General features: G+C 32.2%; 1 protein-coding gene across 2 annotated transcripts in view; it reads left to right on the top strand.

Moving 5' to 3' along the window:
• LOC149769941 (uncharacterized) overlaps positions 1–22,576 on the top strand; it is an 86,792-nt gene extending 64,216 nt beyond the window's left edge. For both annotated transcript variants that reach the window (XM_089949635.1, XM_089949636.1), the window contains exons 8-13: positions 4,573–4,734; positions 10,273–10,325; positions 14,526–14,587; positions 15,456–15,519; positions 18,259–18,312; positions 19,668–22,576. In XM_089949635.1, the coding sequence (XP_089805761.1) occupies positions 4,573–4,734; positions 10,273–10,325; positions 14,526–14,587; positions 15,456–15,519; positions 18,259–18,312; positions 19,668–19,823 (551 nt within the window). In that variant the 3' untranslated portion in view covers positions 19,824–22,576. The remainder of the gene's footprint in view (positions 1–4,572; positions 4,735–10,272; positions 10,326–14,525; positions 14,588–15,455; positions 15,520–18,258; positions 18,313–19,667) is intronic.
• The last annotated feature ends 574 nt before the right edge of the window (positions 22,577–23,150 follow it).

Raw genomic sequence — 23,150 nt, 5'->3', positions numbered from 1 at the left:
AAACATTTTCAATGACTGTAATATTAAACATGACATACATTATAAAATACATGTGCATCACTTTTATCTTTTATTTCAAAACATTGGCACAGCATTCTATAATAGATCATACAGAATTCATTCATTCTTTTGATCACATAAAATACTAATTTTAAAGTATTTTCAATCAATAAGTATACATTTCACACTTTAATCCTTCTTCAAATCTCAATTTCCCCCATTTTTTTATCTGAATAGAGAAGTCTGTTCTTTCATTTTTTGGGATCATAGATTGTGTCCAGTAGACTTCAGAACTTTAAGTGTTTATAATTGTTTTCTCTCCTTTACATCATGTTTATGCGTACATGTATCTTTGTTTTCATTATGATCATGGTGAGTTTCTTTATTTCATATGCACACATGTAAGCATACACAGTTTGTTACATTTTTGCTTTTTATTTGGCCATGCCTGATTATGTTCTCTTTTCTGAGAGACCAGATAATGCATGTAAAATTCATGAATTTTCGCTAATTATTCCATTGTCTGAACCCAGTTACCATTTTTATGATTACTTTTTGCTGCTACATGGAATTTTTCATCATGTAGGTAGTCCTCAAAGGTTTTCCAAAGAAGTTTATATAATGCTCTCATCTCATTTAGTTCAGTCAGGATCTGATATAAACACCCTCATATTTCTTGACTCAGTCTCGTTCCCCAATATCACCTTGGAAAAACATAACAAAAGCAGAAATTCACAACAACAAAGTACTTTTATTATTGCTCTTTAAAAGTAAGTGAGATCATAGGACAAATGCAGAAGTTGAGAGTTTGTGTCCACAAAGTCTAGCTAGATGTCGGTTCCCAAAGAGCAACAGAAGCAGTGATTGAAAATAGCAGTTTACACTATGCTTATTGATGAAAAGTACATGACACATGTTGAATTTCTGTTGGTTCGACTGCATGAAGTATTGATTAGTCAGAATAGGTATTGGTATGTCTGAATAGACACTGGTTAGTCAGAATATCTTGGTCAATCAGAATTGGTGTTAGTCAGTCAGAATAGACATTGTAACAATCAGAAGAGGTACTGTTCAACCTGAAAAGGTATTGTCAGACCCATTTGGGTCTCATCAGTCAAAATATATATTAGTTAGTCAAGATATATATTAGTCAGCTAGAATAGATATTGGTCAATCAGAATGGGTGTTGCTAAGTCAGGATATGTTTTGGTCAGTCATAACAGATGTTGGTGAATCACAACAGATGTTGGTCATTCAAGGTAGGAATTGGTCAGCCACAATAGGCATTGGTCAGTCAGAATAAGTGTTGTTCAGTCACACTGGATTGTTCACAGCTTTTATTAATCACCTAAAATAAGTATTAATCCGGCAAAATATGTGTTGATCAGTCACAATAGTTGCTGGTCAGTTAGAATAGGTATTGATAATTCAGAATATGTTAACAGCCAAAATAGATGTTGGTCAGTCAGTATAGGTATTGGTAAGTTAAAATAGGAATTGGTCAGTCAGAATTGGTTTCTGTCAGTTACAGTTAGTACTGGTAAGTGAAGTTAGGTATTGGTGAGGTAGAATATATGTTGGTCAGTTACAAGAGGTGTTGGTTTGGTCAGTCACATTAGGTATTGGGAAACTACAATAGGTATTGTTCATGATGTCATTAGGTGTATCTTACCCACTCTGTTCAAGTGTCATTCACCTTAGAGTGTCTTGTTATGTTAAATTCCCATAAGCTCCATAATGTCATTCACACTGTTAAGTTTAATAAGCCCCTTTACTGAGTGTCTCACTGAGCTAACTCGCCAACAGCGTCATACATCAGATTCCTCGAGGGATTAATAACCTGCTAAAGTTAAATTCTAATTGGGCCCCATAGTGTCCCAGTAATGTTAATTTTTGTACTGACTCATACCATCCCAAAACCACTAATAGAGGAAGATAATGTCCCAGCTCATTTAGTTCTTCATTTTGAGAAAGCTTGTGATTCAGTAGAGTGGTCCTTTATAGAAAAGTCTTTTGGATTTATTTGCATATTGATCCATCTATCTTGAAATGGTTTCAAACCATTTATCATGATAGACCAAGCAGTGTGCTGAATAAAGGACACTATTCTTAGTTTGACCCTATACAGTGTGGGGTTAGACAGGGAGACCCACTTTCACCACATCTATTCATAATGGTTCTAGATGTATTAAGCACTGGTCTAAAAACAATGCTGATATAAATGTTATAAATATTATCAACTCTAAATGCCTGATAAATCAATATGCTCTCTTGTTAGATAATGACAAACTTACCCCAACACTGCATTAAATATTCTAGATAGCTTCTCCTGTTGCTCTGGATTAGGGATGAACTTTAACAAAACTGTTGTATGGCTTAGTGCAAAAAGAAGTTGTGGTGAAGAATTAAGAACAACAAAACATATTACTTATAATCATGCTTCAGTAGTACAGTAGTAAATCATACAGAGAAAAATTGAATAAGTTAATACATTACTTGCTAATTGGTCATTTACCAGTATGTCTGTGGTTGGGAAATCACGGTATTAAAATCTTTAGCTTTACCTATGCTTGTTCTCTGTTTTATGGTACTTCTTGATGATATGAAAGAAATAATGCAGCATGTTCAAATGGTCTTTTTTAATACCCTTTGTGGAGGAAAAGGTGACAATTAATAGAACATTCTAGTCATTGACTGTCAAGATGATGAGCTGAATATACCACACATCAAGTCTTTTTGTCATGCATTTAAGATCATGTGGAGAAACAAAATGGATCTACTCAACCATTCACCATGGAAACTTCTTCTTATAGACATACTTGAAGACTTTGGAGAAGACTATTTTTTTAAAAGAAAAGACACAGTTTCAAAGAAGTTTAACAGTTTTTGGAAAGATGTGTTTTTCTCACATGGTTCAGAATTTAATGACTACCCCACCATAACCCCTGAACATATTTTATCAATTCCACTAAGATAAACATTAACACATCTTTTCTTAGGAAATGGTGTGAGAAGTCTGTATTCTTCATTAATGACATAATTAAGGAAGATGGCATGTTCTACTATGGCTTCCTAAAAATGTTTATATTAATATTACTTTTGTGGAATTCTGTGTAGTTGATGCAATACCAGGAGCCTAGAAAAACGATATTAAAATTACTATGAAATTAGACTCTCCACTACATGAAAACTCTTCTCAGGAAGCAGGTCAAAACTGCAAAATCATTTTATATATTATATATGAGGAGGAAAAAAGACTTCTAGTTCAAATGGAACTTAATTTTAAATCAGAATTACCAAATGAAGATTGAGACTTTTTCAGGACTTTAGAGTTTCAATAGAAAGTTCTCCACAAAATATTCTAAACTAATGGAAGATTGTTTAAAATGAAATCTCTGAATCTTCACTATGTACATTTTATAATGAAGTTGAAGAGACTGCTTCATTAATTTTTGGGATGTCATTTTGTGAAAATATTATTTATAAATTTTATGTCACTTCTCAGAGACAGATGTCATATTTAGTTAGATTTAACAAGAAGAATCCATACATACTAGATACTTGTACTCCTTGGCAAGGGCAGAAAGAATAAGATGGTGGGAAAAGATTAAAGCAGCGCTGACAGATAATAATTATGTAACAAACAGATTATTATTGAAAATTAACAATATTTGTACTTATATATATGTATATAACTTGGCTGGGATAAAAACCCAAGAAACTCAAACGTTAAATTCCAGTAATACCCATACAGACCTAGTAATAGTAGGTTTTGTCGATGCCCATTGTAACCCAAGGGTAAAGTTAAATTCTTATGAATAACAATTATAACAATCCAAGTGTATTATTAAATTCCCATAGATTGCTATAGTAACCCATCCCCATGATAAATGCCCATAGATTGCTATAGTAACCCATCCCCATGATAAATTCCCATAGATTGCTATAGTAACCCATCCCCATGATAAATTCCCATAGGTTCCTATAGTAACCCCTCCCCATGATAAATTTCCATAGATTGCTATAGTAACCCATCCCCATGATAAATTTCCATAGATTGCTATAGTAACCCATCCCCATGATAAATGCCCATAGATTGCTTTAGTAACCCATCCCCATGATAAATTCCCATAGGTTCCTATAGTAACCCCTCCCCATGATAAATTTCCATAGATTGCTATAGTAACCCATCCCCATGATAAATGCCCATAGATTGCTTTGTAACCCATCCCCATGATAAATTCCCATAGGTTGCTATAGTAACCCATCCCCATGATAAATTCCCTTAGATGGCCATGCCTTACCAAATTTACCATAATGTAATTCCAATATATAGCTATATTCATCCCTATACTACTGACAATCTGCTTTAATCACAGACATATGCTAAATTTTTATATTTAAAAAAGCCAAGATAGTTATTTGCATTAGAAAATCTGTCCAATTTATATACTGAATTTTTAAAGTTTCTATCCCAACTAATGATGTAATGGTTGTATGACATATACGTACAAACATGTATACAGATGCACAGGATTACATAATCTCCATAATATGCAATCATCTCTTAAGCGAGCAAAAAGCCAAGGCCACCAGCCCCAAGTCCCCTTCAAACAACAACCTCTGCACCAAGACAACCTTCCAAGGAAGAGGTAGAGGAGGATCATGATGATGAGGATTACACATCCATTAATGAAGAGGACTTGGATATGGTACAGCAGCCAAAAAAGAACAGTAAGTTTTGTACTGCCTGCAATTTCTAGTTGGTCTGCAATTGGGTTGTTTCATTTTTAAGCCTTGTGATTTACTATTTAAACTCTTTCTTCCATTCAGCTCATCAAAATAAAAATGTACACTAAATGTAAAATGACTATAATGTTCATTTTTGTGTATGCCTGAGAACCCAAGGTAGTTTAATTTTGAGGACAGTACTTTTGTCAGTCTGTAGGAGATGCAGTAGCACAGCTGGTAGTGTATTGGACATGTAATCCAAGGATCACGGGTTCAATACCCAACCGGCCCAGGCCATGTTGTGGCCTTAGAAATGAAAAATGTGCATTATAAACCCTCAAAAATTGTTTGTTTTTTTTTGCCTCATCCTATATCTCTCTATATATGTCTTGTTATGAGGGGGCCCTGAGTACCCACCTGGGCAAAAACACTCACCATTACTGATCACTGCCATCTCACCTCTTTCTGCATGGGTTCAAGTCTCAGATTTGGCCAAGGTGAGTATGTGAGAAAGCTTGCCAGTAGCTTCTTGTGGGTCAGTGGTTCTTACCAGGGGTTTTCCAGGTTCTTCCTCCACCATTTATATTGGCTGCCATGTTTAGCCTATCTTGTGTTGAAAATGGCATTAAACCCTACGACAACAACTTATCTTGTTATGACCCTAAAATCTTAAACTTAGAAACAGAAAAAGCAAAACAAACAGGTGTAGTAGAATGCAACAAATAATTTAATTCTCTATGTTATAAAATTAAAATTTAAGAGGAAACTACAGTATTGTGAATTATATCCCAAATGGTCTTATAGGTTCAGTAGTATTGTGCTCCAAACGAATTCTGGTATTGAATTTATTGATGTGTCAATAGACTTGAATGAGCTGTTTTGCCAATAGTCATGATATATCATGATGATGTAATCCATAATGTCTTTGAATGAGTCCTCGTTAATCCCAAAGCAGTGTTAATAATGTCAAATGAGCACTTTAGTAATCCCAACAGACTGATGTTTAAAATAGGATCTAAATAATTATGTTTATCAGAACCTTATATTAAAAACCAAAACACAATGAGATGACCAGGATGTGAGTCATTTTCTCATTAAATTTGTAAACAAGATCACTTCTTGAACCTTCCAAAGTCAAAAGGCCATGTAAACATGTTTACACATATTATCTTAAAGTGCAAACCACAGTCATGGCCAAAAGTTTTGTGATGTGCCATTTACAAATGACCTTTACAATCTACAATCATGGACAAATGTTACACATACACATATATATATATATATATATATATATATATATATATATATATATATATATATATATATATATATATAATAGGTAATATTGAAAAACATCATGCACATTCTCCTTCAACTAAAATGACTGCAACACAAATGGAACATTTCCAAGAGTAAGTTTTTGTAATGGTTACATGGTTAAAAGTATGCTCTGGAAATGCTTATAATGCAAGAACTACTGATGGCTTTGCTCCCTGGTCTCCATCTTGGGTTATATTCTGCAGACCCCTCCTTTAATCCCCCCTTCCCTTCCAATGAATTACTTGATCTGCCCTAGGAAATCAATTTGATCTGCATTAAACACTTTCATTAGGATATATATATATATATATATATATATATATATATATATATATATATATATATATATATATATATATATGTGCTGTTACATATGGTAGATTACCATGTTTAGGTCTAATTCATCATCATCATTGTTACACTGCATGTATTATTTATATTATCTATAAGAAGGTTTTATAAAAAAAATTTACATATTATCAGTGAGAGGGTTCCATCAAAGACTGTACATATATATTATCAAAGAGAGGGTTCCATCAAAGACTGTACATATATAATCAATGAGAGGGTTCCATCAAGGACTGTACATATATTATTAATAAGAGGGTTCCATCAAAGACTGTACATATATTATATCCATGAGAGGGTTCCATCAAAGACTACATATATTATTAATGAGAGGGCTCCATCAAAGACTGTACATATATTATCAAAGAGAGGGTTCCATGTACATATATTATGAATGAGAGGGTTCCATCAAAGACTATACATATATATTATCAATTACAGGGCTCCATCAAAGACTATACATATATATTATCAATGAGAGGGTTTCAAAGACTGTACATACATATAATCATTGAGATGGTTTCATCAAGGACTGTACATATATATTATCAATGAGAATGTTCCTTCAAAGACTCTATATATATTATCAGTGAGAGGGTTCCATCAAAGACCTTACATATACATGTATTATCAATGAGAGGGTTCCATCAAAGACTGTACATACGTATTATCAATGAGAGGGTTACATCAAAGACTGTACATATATATTATGAATGAGAGGGTTCCATCAAAGACTGTACATATATATATTATCAATGAGAGAGTTCCATCAAAGACTGTACATACATTATCAGTGAGAGGGTTCCATCAAAGAATGTACATATATTATCAATGAGAGGGTTCCATGTATATATATTATCAATGAGAGGGTTCCATCAAAGACTGTACATATATGTATTATCAATGATAGGGTTCCATCAAAGACTGTACATATTTTATCAATGAGAGTGTTCCATCAAACATTATAAATATCTTATCAATGAGAGGGTTCCATCAAAAACTGTAGATACTTTATAAATGAGAGGGTTCCATCAAAAACTGAACATATATTATCAATGAGAGGGTTCCATCAAAAACTGTACGTATATTATCAGTTAGAGGGTTCCTTCAAACAATGTACATATATTATCAATCAATTGGTGCGATATATATATTATCAATGAGAGGGTTCCATGTATATATATTATCAATGAGAGGGTTCCATCAAAGACTGTACATATATGTATTATCAATGATAGGGTTCCATCAAAGACTGTACATATTTTATCAATGAGTGGGTTCCATCAAAGACTGTACATATATTTTATCAATGAGAGTGTTCCATCAAACATTATAAATATCTTATCAATGAGAGGGTTCCATCAAAACTGTAGATACTTTATAAATGAGAGGGTTCCATCAAAAACTGAACATATATTATCAATGAGAGGGTTCCATCAAAAACTGTACGTATATTATCAATTAGAGGGTTCCTTCAAACAATGTACATATATTATCAATCAATTGGTGCGATCAATCTATGGACATACATTATCAGTGAGAAGGTGCCATCAACCATGACTCTAAACATCAGCAAGTTGGTTTCAAGGATAAATATTTAAACAGTTTTGCACTTGAATTGTGCAAAAGTTATTTGACTGAGCTTACTTAACCTATTTTTGTTTAGCATTCAGGATGAGTCTTACCTGCTACAATGTACAAGAATGGCAGAAGTATTTAGGGCAAAATCAAATATTAAATGTAACACAAAGTATTGTTTAATTAGCACATTTAATTATCATCATATTCTTAATCATTTTTTTTCTGGTGGCCTAGTTGGATAGAGCATCCGCTTTGGATGTGGGAGGTTGTGGGTTTGAACCCTGGCTGAGTCATACCAAAGTCTTATAAAAAATGGCTCTTGCAGTTGTCTCGCTTGGTACTTAGCATTAGGAGCTTAGTGATAGGACTGGTCAGCCTGGTGTCAGGATAATGTGACTGGGTGGGACTTGATGCTACATGTCTGCATCATTATGCCACATTGCTAGACATGACTCTAAGCTGCCACACTGCAGACACCATTGCAATATTACTGAAAAATTGTTAAAGCTATGTTCCAAACCACACACACACACACACTTAATTATGTTTAAAAGTAGTTTATTAATTGGACATGTGAGAGTGGACTGCAAAACAAAATTGAACAATGCTCAAAAACTTGGGTGCATCGTCAGTTGCCAAAATAAACTGCAAGCTTGACAATACCACATAATTCACATTTAAATGCAGAAATAAAAAAATACTTAAGAAAATCCAAATAGATAAATTCATAATAATTACAAAATGTATTAGTTGAAAGATGTTTTCTGAAGGCTATTCGATCCAACCACTTTGTGATGATGATAACCCAACACTAACGAGGTTTGCTGTATCAGTCTGCTCAAGAAATGTCTTGACAAAGTAGATATCCTTTTTCTGTATGAAAACAGTCATTATTCAGACAAAGCACACAGTTTAAATCACTATGTATGAGGGAAAAAGTCACTGCCCAATTTAGTATAACATTTTTGAATGTCTTTCTCTTTCCCTATAGCAGTTCATCCTATTTGTCTGTAGTGGTAATTGCATTGGCACATGATGAAAACTGCACCTAATGTAGATCTTGTTTCTTTGTTGGGTTTTTTTGTCAGATTTTTATTTCAAAATTTATAATCAAAAAGAAATCTATGTTTTGGAGTAGATACTTAGCAACGCTGCACTCATGAAGGTGCAACATTGCGTATTGTCAGTAATGTCTTCACCTCTCATGAGAATACAATGTTCCACTTCACTTGTGAAATATTTATACATATTTCACACCTATCAATCTTTTTTTTTTAAAAATGAGCCAGAATTTTACCCTCATTTCCAAGAAGTGGGAAAATTACTTATTTTTTTATTCTATATCTCCATCTCCACAAATGAGGCTGAAAGTATTTTTTACTTGGTGTTTCCAAGTTACAACTTAAAAAACATGAGCAACTGTGCCAGAGTTTCAGTTGACATGCAAAAGAAATTCTTTGTAACAACTCTGTATCATCAACAATTTGTTTAATCCTATTGCAAATAACTGTGAAAATAATATTCATTTCCTGACCAAGTTCCACTGGAGCTTCTCTTGTTGCTTTTAGTCTGGTTTAGATTCATTTAGCTTTTGAAATCTTTCATGATGCAGAATCGGAGAACAGAATAATAACTTTAAATCACATATATGAGTCTGCTGCCTGAGTGCATCAAAGAGTTTGAGTTACAAAAGAGATCATAGATAAAAGGAGTAACTTTTGTTTCATGTACTTCATTCATAATTTTCAATATTCATGCATACATCAGCTGATTAATATGTAATTTGGCTCATGATTTAGGACAAAGTATGTATCAAAGATGTTGAAATGTTAAGCAATTTCCATTGATTTTCAGTTCCATATAGTGATTTTATTAACTTAAGTGAAAATTATGTGGTATATGGATACAAGAAAAATATAATATCATAAAATAAATAACAAAAATATAATTAACACTATCATGTAATTTTGGTTGCTTAATCAAGTGTTATAAGCATCAGAAATTCTAGATGTTGACTTGACACTTCGCATCTCATAATGATCTGACTTTTCTAATGTCAACAACTCGACATGATCTATCAATCAAGATTACATTACAATAATAATAATAAAAATACTGTATAGACATATACAGTAGACATACCTGTACACTTCTGCAAACTATAATTCATTTTTTATATGAAAATGTGGTTAACATTATTTCATATCAAAGGTTTAATTAATTATGACAAAGTCACCTGACCAATGCAAACAATACTTGATAGTTTACATTAAATTTATTGTCTTTCTGCAGTTCCAAGGTATAAACCAGCCCCACCTGTTGAAGAGAAGAAGATGTCATCACAGGTATTTGATAATATCACACCTGACATATTCCCAGATACTGTTGGGGGAGAGGGGGACTCAAAACAATGTCTTTTGAGGTTCCAAGGGATTTCAGTGTGTGTGACTAAACAAAATATGACATGGTCCAATCAACAATAAGCTAACTTTTCATATAAGCCAATAGAAAATGATTGGAAATTCAAATCTGAATGAAAGAAAATAACTTGTCTTTCTTGTTCAAAGCATTTAATACACTTAATAAGAAAAAAAGTAGTTGGTAGGCTTGGTATTTTCAGATATCACCATCATACACATGTATGCACACACTCAAATAATTGCAACCACATCAACATTAAATAAAAACATACACCAAGTTTCTGTCTTCTGTTACATTTAGTTTCTTAATAAATGCAACAAGAAAAGAGTGAAGACAACAAGCTTTGTAAAATTTAACAAATAATTTATTTCCCTAGAAAAACAAGGTAACAATTACAGTTCTGTGAATCAAATCCAAAAAGAATTCAAGAATAATCCAAGAATTAAAAAAAAAATAAGTCCTAGTAATAAAATGTTCTAAATGAATCTGAGTTGGAGTCCTGATAAAAATCCAAGATGGAGGATGATGACATATGTCACAGCTGTGGTCAGTGTTGTCCTGATGAGTCAACAGTTCCTTGTTGAACCACAGAAAATAATATTCCAGTTTTGAATTTCGAATAAAATTTCAATAAATGTCTTTGTCCAAGAATTTTGTATGTGAGCACTTAAATATTCCCAGGAAAAAGATTTAATAATTCCATGAAATAGAATTTCAACTCAAACTGGTCAAAACAAACACCTTGAAGTGTGAATGGTTTATAGCCCAACTGACTAAAGTCTCTGTATAAAAAGCTTATACACTAATTTAAGAGATTCCCATATCAGGATCACATGATCATGTTTCTAGACCAACACAGAAGCTTTTTACATGCCTAACATCACATACTCCCAGTATGGCCTTGACTAAAACCAATCATTTTACTCTGAGAAAGAATTAAAAAAATATATAAAAAAATAAATTGTTTACTTCAACTCTTACTGATTCTGAATCAAGGTCAGGAACTTGGTGAGCATTTGATACAAAGTTTCTATTATTAAGTGTTTATGAAAAAAACAGTCATGTCAAACAGATTTCTGAAAAATATCAAATCCAGTAAAGTTAAATTACAATAGCATGTAATTGAATTTAAAAACTTTTTAAACTAACAAATGAACAATTAAATTAAATCAAATATAAATTAAATCAAATATACATAACACTTTACAATCCATTGGATGGCAAAATAGAGGCATAAACCGATGCAGTCTTTGCTACTCTCAACAGTTCAGTAGAGAGTTTGAAGGTAATGCAAGTGCCATTAGTGTTCAGCACTACACTCGCTAGAGACTGCATGGTACTGGTGTCCAAATTTCTCTGCTGGATTATCTTAGTAAATCCTGGTTATAACCAGGTTATTCTTGATGACCATAACATTAACATTGTCATATCTGTAACTAATGCAAGTAGACCACAAGATATGCTTGTCTCCATAGAAACAATGAATATATATCACATTTGGGACTGACCATTTCATTGAGTGAAGGGGGAAGAGGGAATATACTATTTTCACATTTATAGGGTGTTTACAGCAGTAATGAACTACTCTGTCTAGTACAGGTGTTAATGCATTATCATAAAAAATCAACTGTGCAAACAGCAGCAGTGCTTTGTTATTGTCTTTCAGTCAATTTATTCCATGGCTAAAATCATACTGAAAAGCACAGGTTAAGTAGTATTTTAACAAGATTATGGTAATAAAAAATAATAAAAAAATTAAACTGGATGTTCTATTCAGCATATGAAATACATTTTGTACAGGTGGTGCATCAATTGCCATGGATGTCTTACACTCCAGACCATCATCATGTCAATAGGTTGTTTGCAGTTCGTGCAAAATATTAAATTCTCCACCTTGATTCTGTGCTTCACAAAGTAAAACTCTGTTAACCAGGAGTTCTGAAATTTATTTTTGCTGGGCTTTGCTTGCTTTGGTGACAGCTTTTTGCTTCCTGAATGGCTTTAAAAAAAATGAATAACACTTGAACACTATTCTGACAACTGAAATAATCATGCTTCACGTTTTGATACGAGGTAAAATCCAGCTTCCAAGAAATGTTGCCACGGTTTGCAAACTTGAAACTAATCTTTAATACAGATGGCTTAAACATTCTCATTGAAGCAATGATATGTAATAATCTTTGTTCTTCAACATACATCTAGCAACTCTTTGATTTAAGTACAACTTAAAATGAATTGGTTTGTTCCACTTTTTGAACTTTACTTCTGCAAATTAGCACAATGGGCTCACCCACAGCAGTCTTCAAAGTATTTATGACATCACACTAGCCATTGTCAGCCTTTACTCACATTGGTCAATTGGTCATATGTGACTTTAATTCAGGATAAGTCAGCCAATTAAATAAATATGTGAAATGGTTGTTTATACCTGTCACCTCTTTGCCTTTTAATTGCCACTATTTAAACTGCCACATGGATAGTTTTACATCACCTCCAGGCAAGACTGTTTGCCATTTAAACATGCTAAAAATTACAGGTATATACTCAAGTGGTGGGTTTTGTTTGTTTTATTATAAGCTTACTGAAAATCATGCTTTTCAAAACATGACTTTGTCAGGGGGTTTGGGAGTAAATGATCATATTTTTTTTAGCATCACAAGTCACATTATGGCAGGTATGCAAGATAACAATTTCCATGTAGACTGACAAATTTCCTTGGGGGTTCTTTCATGCGTCACTTACTATTATATTTTCATCCGCAGTGACAGCATCTGAGCAATGTGCAAGACAAAGATAAAAAAATGCATGGTTCACTTTTATCTTGTAAACTCTTCTCCCCTGAAAGGAAGTTATTGAACCAAATGCTATGATTATTAAAAACCACATCCACAACATAACATGCTTATCAAGCCATTCTTACATACCAGTATAAGACACAATGGACCTGCTTTCAAAATTTTGATTTAATAGTGTACAAATCACCATGGAGAAAAACTGCTTCTGACAATCATGATAATTGGACCCAGAAAAGATATTCACTTGGTGTGCTTACTTGATATGGTCTGTTTCCAAGATAAAGATGAGGCTGTTCTGATCTGCAAAATACCATTCTAGTTTCATATCAGGGGAAAATAATTACATAAACATGAATTGATTGTTATCCTCTTCAATACCAGTCACCAATATCATCTGCATTAATTTCCTTCTAGATTGCAATATCCATCCAGTATTGCCATTATGTCTGACATAGTTTGTTCACCGTAAAAACAACTGACTTTAAGAAAGTCATTGGACAATTAGGAAGATAAATTTTTGTTCAATTTTTCTGACAGTTACAGACTTGAATAACCTTAAGTTTAAACACTCTTTTTTTCTTTTTCTATGTATCGACCCCATATAATATATGACATTATTATTTACTACAATTGTATCGTTTTTCAGTGGCATGAGAAGCACACATCAAGTATCACTTCAGTGAAATATGCAATAAAGTCATTAGTAAGAAATGCTTTGATTGTTTAAAACAGACCTTTCTACAAGATGTATTTCCACCACATATAGTTACAAAGCATTATTCAGTGTAATTAAACAACTTTCAAATTACATTTTTGATTTCCACAGTAAAGCATGCATGTTGTATGAATTCCTCTGAGTTACGATTCAACATATTTGAAAATAGTTTCTTTCACATGAATGTTTTATATTGATGTGAAAGTTCTTTGTCATGCAAAGCGTTTCATAGTCATTTCTGCATTTAACTGTCACTGTTTATGCTGCATGCTGGTGCAGTACCTGAGTGTTAGGCATGGTGAATGCAGCTCAGTCATGATACCCAGCTAGATTTATTCAATTTCATCTTTTACAATTGTTAATTCCATAGAATTAAGTAAATGCATTGTTGGTAGAATATTCATGTAGAAAACTCCAATGGATTCTCTAATGTATATATGATTTACATATAAAAGTTTTTAGTACAAGGGGTCAGTTACATATGAATTAGAGCAAATGACTGTTTTCAACAGCATGAAAGATATGGCATAAAAGTTATCTTATAAAAATATAAAATGGTAAAGATATCATGATCCAAACCATATTTAACTTTTTCTTTCTTTTCCTTGTAATAGCATGACCTTCTGACAAAGGAGATGTATGAATTCAACAGCAGTAATCGTGAGGAAGTTCATAGGTATCATGTTTAAATCTATTCATCTTAAAACCATTATCTGCACTTGAATCTTTCTCCTCATATTTCATAGTAATGGAGCCAGTGCATCATCTCAGTGGCCAGAATCACAGTCAGTGGGTTTCTGGTACCATCTCTTTGTGAGATATTTTACTTCTATTATCTTCACAAGAAATAGTCTTTTATATGCTCCTGTGACACTGAACACAAATAAATTCATTAAACATTTATTTTTCAAATATGGACTTTAACATGAAACAGTCTTGGATAATAGGTGTTGTCCATCAGGAAAATGCAACCAATTCATGATTATTGCTTTATTTTTTTTTTCATATTTTGTGTGTGATGTTGCTTACACAATAGAGGAAAACAGTATCTGCTATTTAATACTGCAACAAGCATACATTTAAAAAAGTGCAGTTTGAAGATGCGCATAAAACACATTTTAAATGTATTTTACATGTAATTTGGATGTTTGCACAAAATTTTAATCTTGCTTGGCAATTTACATGGGAAGAAAACATTTCACTTGACACAAGATCATCATATCTCCAAATTTCACACACAGATAACTTTGTATTCATGTAATTTCTATTTGGTATAGACCTAGCATAAGTTTTCTAATTGGTCTGCATGATAAAAACTTGACAAATGTTTTCCTTAATTCTTTTTTCAACAAGAAATACATATTTCTCTTAACAACATAACAACTCTTTCAGCATGATGTCACTCAGCTGTGCTTTTCTTCCCTTCATCAGTTGATGCTATATGTGTATTATATAGTATATTTTCTCACTTAAATTTTTACCATTATTTTATTGTTTCTTTTTGAGATCACTTTACACATATTTTTGTTTCTTACATGATGCAGATTGCTGGAAGATAAGCCGGATGGAACTTTCCTTGTTCGAAAAGCAAGAAACACTGAGAATCAGGTAAAACTCTTTAGGCTTACAGAAGTGATTAGTACAAGGTTATAACAATAACAATGAAAAATGGAGGAAAGGGACAATATGGATAATAGGAAATGCTGACACTGCTGTGAGAGAGAGTGGTAGAGAGTGTAAGAAGTGGAATTATATATATATATATATATATATATATATATATATATATATATATATATATATAAAAGAGAGAGAGAGAGAGAGAGAGAGATCGTATACATGTATATATATATATATATATAGAGAGAGAGAGAGAGAGAGAGAGATCAAAATACATCAATGGGGAAAAAATTATATTACCACAATGGCATGTTACTGAAACTTACTCTAATCAAATTTCCATGGTATGGCCTATTTCAATTTTCTTCTTCTCTCCTACCCTCCATTCTCTCTCTCTCTCTCTCTCTCTCTCTCTCTAACTGGAATGAACAAATCTTAAACTATCTCAGTGCTTTAGACCCTATAATATATATTTATGCAGTCAATAAGGATGTGCCTTAAAAATACCTATAATCAAAACTCCAAACAAAAGGTTGGCTTCAGGTGTTAATAATGAGTTGTATACCTTTTACATATTATGACAAACCGTAACATTAAAAGGAAAAACTCTTGATTAAATAAAGCATTAAAATTGCTTAAGTAGCGATTTTTTAACTCTCTATACAATAATAATTATTTTTGAAAATGACGGAGAAATCAAGAATAGATGGATATTGATTGTAAACCAAATTTGAGTGGTTGTCAATTTTTTTTTACAGCATCCTCTATCAAACTAAACTGCAAGCTTGCACAGTCATGTCTGGATGCAGAAATAAACAAAATAAAGAATAAAAATCCATAAAAGTAAAGACTTACAGATTAAAGTGTTTTGTTTAAAAATGTTATGCTTTGAAATCAGATTGATCGCTCTGTGCTGTTTATACAGTTCTCCCACCCTAACAATGTTCATTGTATCAATCCACACAATAAATGTGTTAACAAAGATGAAACTCTCCTCATTTTTGTATGAAAACAGTCATTCATTTCACAAAATACACAAACTGACAACTTCAGTTTGTAAAAGATTGCTGTCCTATAATTATTAACTGAAAAACAGATATTCTAAAAATACTGAGAAAGGAGCACTGTGCCCCACTTAACATTATATCCAGCAAGGAAAGATGGCTATTAAAACAAGAATAAAGAAAGAGTAACAATGAATTTACATGAGATATTCTTTTTTAGTTAACCAAAAACAATGTAAAGGACAACCTCAGCAGAGATTTATAAAAATCATAAGAAGTAAAAAAATTCTAATGACAAGAAGCAAGAAGAATAGTTCTATGAAACTGTTTATATAGAAATAAATTATATCACTGATAAATATTTACTAACACAACATACATGTACCTATATGTATATAGCACACTTTACAATAAAACAAAGGATAAAATTGTCAAATAGTTAACAGATTACTTGTATTTATTCATTAATTTGTTCTCTCATTCAGAACATTATATGACAGATAAATTACATATTAAATTACACAACACAAATAACAATAGCCATCCATAATATAATGTCATATACATAAATATATAATCAATCCTAAAGTGATCATAGTCTATAAAATGTATAATGCATATATTTAGGGTACATATTTTTGTAGATACAATAAATGATTAGCATTAATTACTAAAATATTCAGGTAAAACCACCTGTGTAATGCTGCTATAAAAAATATGTAATGACCTCTGTAATACTTTTATATAAAGCATGTAATGACCTCTGTAATACTGTAAAATGTGTAATGACCTCTATAACACTATTATAAAAAGTGTTTAATAACCTCAGTAATACTGTTACAAAAAGTGTGTGATGACCTCTGTAATACTGTTATATAAAATGTGTAATGACCTCTATAACTGTTATAAAAAGTGTGTAATGACCTCTGTTACAGTTATATAAAGTATGTAATACTATTATATAAAATGGTTAATCACTTATATAATACTTTTATATAAAGCAGGGGTGGGCAAACTAGGGCCGATGGGCCACATGCGGCCTGCCAAGGGCTTTCATGTGGCCCGCCAAGGGTTTTCATGCAGCCTAGGAACAAGTCATCATTCGCACTGACTCTGTTTATATTACTCTGTTTATCAAATAAATGTGCTTCTTTTGAAGTTTAAGTTTTCAAATATTAACAACATATTAACAACTGAAAATTAATTATGATGTTATTTAGAAAAACCTTTTGTTTTTGCTATTTCAGATATTAATTATTTTACTTAATGAACTATGCGGCCCGCGACAAGGTGTAAATTTGTGTATGCGGCACTTGCACTGGAAAGTTTGCCCACCTCTGATATAAAGCATTATCACCTTTGTTTACTATTACATGAGGTTATTTCCTTGTAACCCTTGAACCTGTCCAATAAAATTCTGGCCTTTAAATTTTCTTTGCCACTTAATTTAATGAAAACATCAACAGATATCAATACATATTAAGAAATTATGTTGTATATTAAAGTAGATATAGTTTACTGATAATTACTAAGTAAGACCTTAAGCTTGAACTGAGGATGCTGTCTGGTAGCAAACCTTAAAAAATATCATGTTGAAATGAAAATTGAGGAAGAGTCGCTTTTTAAACAGTTGAGAATGTTTAAAAATATAAAGGTCTTTGGATAATGTATTTGTGGATGTGCATCCTTATACAGCTAAAATTAAAACTTTTTTATTTTTCAGGTTCTGTCAATTGAGATTGATTGCCAATTAAAAGAATTTAAAATCAATGAGCTGGTAGGTAATTTACATCCAATAAGCGTTGAGACTATTTATTGTTGTTGTTGTTGTTGTTGTAGGGTTTAACGCCATTTTTCAGCACAAGATAGGCTATACATGGCGGCCAGTATAACTGGTGGAGGAAGAACCCTGGAAAACCCAGGGAAGAACCACCGACCCATGAGAAGCTACTGGCAGGCTTTCTCACGTACCCATGCTAACCGAGCCTTGGACTCGAACACACGCAGACAGAGGTGAAATGGCAGTGATCCAGAACGGTGAGCACTTTAGACCACTCGGCCACACGAGGCCCCAGACTATTTATTGTAACAGAAGATACACATGTGAAAAACAATACAAACAAATGGATGACTTGTATTGATAAATCCTTATATGTGAAAGTGACTTTAGTTTTAAATCATGTCTCACAAAAAAAATCATAGAAAAATAATGTAATTTTTGTAGGAAATCCTTGTCTGGAATTTTTGTGACCTATTTATTTTTTGTTTGGGGGGAAGTGGTATACTTTGCCTACAGATTCTAGTTGCTTGCATTCAGTGTTTTAAGAAAGCCTCCAAATTTTCTGAATTTTCTTAAATGTTTAATTGTCTGGTAAACCAGTCCATAGTGTCAGTTTGAATATGCCTATGTCATACATAAATAAGAAAAAGGAACTTCCTTATTTTCTGTATATATTGGGACACCATATTTGTTGGAATGCCATAAATTAATTTTTAAAATAATTTTTTGTGCCTTGTATGTTTCCGGACATTGTTTATTTCGAGTCATAAGTTGTGAGACACCTATGAAATCATTCAAAAATTCCATGTAAAAAAAATGCACTCAAACTTAAATTTTACTGAAAAAAACTTATTAAAAAAGATGTTGTGAGTATTGATTGTGTACACGTTCCTCCCTAACTGCAAATTTTTAAGAAAAATAGTTCAGTATGAATGAATCATTTATGTATATCAGAAAAAAATTAAACTTTTTCTGTTCTAATTTATGCTTCAGCAAAGTTTCTTCTTGATAAGATGGCATTGCATAGATTTATTTACCGTTCTTATTCATTACACGATTTGTTTTGGCCAAATGACTTTTGTTGAGCACAGCAGAAACTATATATTTTAATTAATTGTAACTGATATGAGTACCTAGATTACAGTATTGTAATTATGAATAGGTCATAAGGCCAATGTACTGGTACATCAAAATTTTATCATATCTATATGTGGTATAGTTTGTTTTCTTATGTGAATTTTGCAAACTTGTGATGAATTATAATAATAATTACAGAATGCATTCTTTGGACATTATGTGTTGTTATAATTTCTTCATCATCATGGTGTACCTATCTTTTCCACTAATTTCAGAATGGACAAGTTACAATCGACTCAAGTTTATACTTTCCAACTGTGGAGAAGCTGCTGATTCATTATACCAAGAACAACCTACCCAATAAAAACATCAAGCTAACTAAAGGCTACTTCTTTACCAAAGGGCCTGGATATGTGAATGAAAGATTATAAGATTATAGGATCATAAGGGTGTGGATATGTGAATGAAAGATTATAGGATTATAGGATCATAAGGGTCTGAATATGTGAATGAAAGATTATAAGATTAAATGATTATAAGGGACTAGATATGTGAAAGATTATAAGATTGTAGGATCATAAGGGCCTGGATATGTGAATGAAAGATTATAAGATTATAGGATCATAAGGGCCTGGATATGTGAATGAAAGATTATAAGATTATAGGATCATAAGGGCCTGAATATGTGACTGAAAGATTATAAGATTATAGGATCACAAGGGCCTGGATATGTAAATAAAAGATTATAAGATTAAATGATTATAAGGGACTAGATATGTGAAAGATTATAAGATTATAGGATCATAAGGGCCTGGATATGTGAATGAAAGATTATAAGATTATAGGATCATAAGGGCCTGAATATGTGACTGAAAGATTATAAGATTATAGGATCACAAGGGCCTGGATATGTAAATAAAAGATTATAAGATTAAATGATTATAAGGGACTAGATATGTGAAACAAAGATTCTAACTTTAAAGATACTTTGAAGTATACATTTATATTTCCAGATATAATGGATCTGAATTATGTTGTTTTTTGTTTCATACCTGGTTTATTTTGTGACCATCATGAAAGTAAATGACTGTTGAATATAGTTAGTTCTGATCAACTTGCTTTCAAGATTGGGGAATTATTTTATAATAGAACAAACAGAACAGGTAGACAATGCAGTTCATATGAAATGAAACCTCTCTGCATGGTCGACTGGTTGATTAGATGTCTGGCTACTGGATCACATGATAGATAAATGGCTGACTGGTTGATTAGATGTCTGGCTACTGGATCACATGATAGATAAATGGCTGACTAGTTGATTAGATGTCTGGCTACTGGATCACATGATAGATAAATGGATGGATAAATTGGTTGATGAATGGATGGACGGATGTTTATTTTATCAATTATAAGCAGAAAACATGGCCAAAATTAGAAATGATAAAAAATAGGATAGCTAAAACTATTATTACTGTTTAATTTCTTGTGGCATCATATCCTTCCTTTTCTTTCAGCGGACAAAAATTGATGTATGTCTGAATTTAATTATTATACTGGGGTCATATGGTGTTACCCTTGTTCATTTATCAGTACATCCAAAAATGTTTGCATTTAGTTAAGTTTCTGAGGGACTATGATGCTGAAATAGTTTTCCTTGAACACATTTCTAGTTACTCTAAACATGTTATTTTCTGTTCTTATTCTTAATATACATTTTACATAATTTTTTATAGTTTAATTTTGATTTGAAATGTTATATGTTGTAGACTGTAGAATTTTTTCTTTATATATATATATATATATATATATGGATGGTTCTGTTGACATGCCATTAAACCTCCCATATATGCATACATGAATATATTTTTTACATATATCCATACTTATATGCATGTATACATGCACACACACATTTAAATATGTGTATGAAGGATAGATAACTGAACACAGTATTTTCTTTTTAGGCAGTTGCCATTTATATTGATGGAGAATAAGGTTGTGTTCTTTTTGAGTGAGTGGCCATAATATGAAGGTGCCCAATTAGACAGGCATTACTCTACTGCTACTACCACCATTACCAAAGAAACAGTGCACAGAACATCGTCACAATAGTTGACATTTTATAGAAGTTCCTTTGAAATAAGTGTTACATTATTGGATATATATTTCTCATTTGTTGCAATTTTCTCTTAATGGTGTATTTAACTTGACTGAAATCTTAATTCCAATATGTAAGAGCTAAAGGCTGACAGTGGTCTTTGAGCCATGGCTTTTTTTATACTTACAGATTTGCTTTACGAAACATTTGCTTGACTGCATGCCAGTTTCATTGTGAATAGTGTGCAATAAATATCTTGGAAATAACATTAAATTCTTGACTTACCATTCATACCTTTCTGTTATTCAAGGAAGATATCCTTTTTTATTTGTGTTTCTTTTTAATGTAATCTAATCACGAGTAGTCTCGTTTTTCAGTATTACAAGATCAAAATAGTTTTATTTTGTTGTTACGGGTTTAACATCATTGTTCAGCGTATGATAGCTTAAACATGGTGGCCAGTATATTTGGTGGAGTCAAACCCAGGAAAACAGTGGGAAGAACCACTGACCATGGAAAGCTACTTCCAGCTTTGTCACATACCAGCATTGACTGAGCCTGAAACTCCAACCCATGCAGACAGGTAAAATGTGAGAAAAGTGAGTGCTTTTGACCACTTGGCCACCTGGCTCCCGACATAGTTGAATAACAGCTGTGGTAAAACAATGTGTATATATTTGGCAAAATGTGCCATACTTGTTACAGGCTAATTTTGCTCATCCTTGAGCTCGCTTAGTTGTATCAGAAATTTGATATAATCTATTTTATCGCTAAATTTTCAGAACTGGAATGAATGAATGGTTTTCCTACTGTATAGAATTAGACCAATAATGGCAATGAGACTCCTTTTAAGACAGTTCCTAGTGTTTTTGAGTAAAACAATAGATAATTCATGGTAAAATAATTCTTTTCTACTGCTTATTAGAATGTGATAGAGTACAATTTTAAAGCCAGTTTTTAGTCTTTTTGCATGAAGATGATCAAAGAGTTTGTATTGACAGTCACATACAATCAAAGTTATTTAAGTATGAATGCATATGTATTGTTAAAGACACTATAAAATCTGGGAATAAAAATGTATCACTATTCGTGTTATGGATGATTTTCAACATATTCCAAATAACTTATCCTTAAAAATAATTCAGAATCTCATTTCAAGTAAAAATTCACTAATGGACAAATCTACCATTTGAGTTATGGATGTCACCAATTATTTTCACTGTGAGATATTTAAATTATTTCACATTTTAGAAGTTTATAAGTGAATAGTATTACGATGATTTACTGCTAAATCTAGTGATGCTGAGAAGTAGAGATCCCACCTTACTCAGGAACTTAGGTATTTGAGTAAATGTTTAGAATTTTGACTTATTTCCAGAGACATGAAACAATTATTTTGGTTATACCATTACTAGTATTAACAAGAATGGTAATGTTCAGATCTCTGTTCCCAGAAAGAATGGTTACAAAATTAGATCATCACATATACATTACTTACCTTTGAAAAATGTATATTCACTGTTAGAACTCTAGAATACATAAAAGGTTAGAACAAATATGCCATTTCCATTGTTGCTGAGAAATATGTATATGTCATTTGCAAAATCCTTAAGACAACAGAAAATGAATTGTGATATTCATAGTATTAGATTTAGAGTGG

Source organism: Sinohyriopsis cumingii, unplaced genomic scaffold (genome assembly GCF_028554795.1).
Source record: "Sinohyriopsis cumingii isolate HCF-2022 unplaced genomic scaffold, ASM2855479v2 utg002967l, whole genome shotgun sequence".
Classification (NCBI taxonomy): domain Eukaryota; kingdom Metazoa; phylum Mollusca; class Bivalvia; order Unionida; family Unionidae; genus Sinohyriopsis; species Sinohyriopsis cumingii.
The sequence above is the reverse complement of the archived record's forward strand: the minus strand, read 5'-3'. Positions and strand labels throughout refer to the sequence as shown.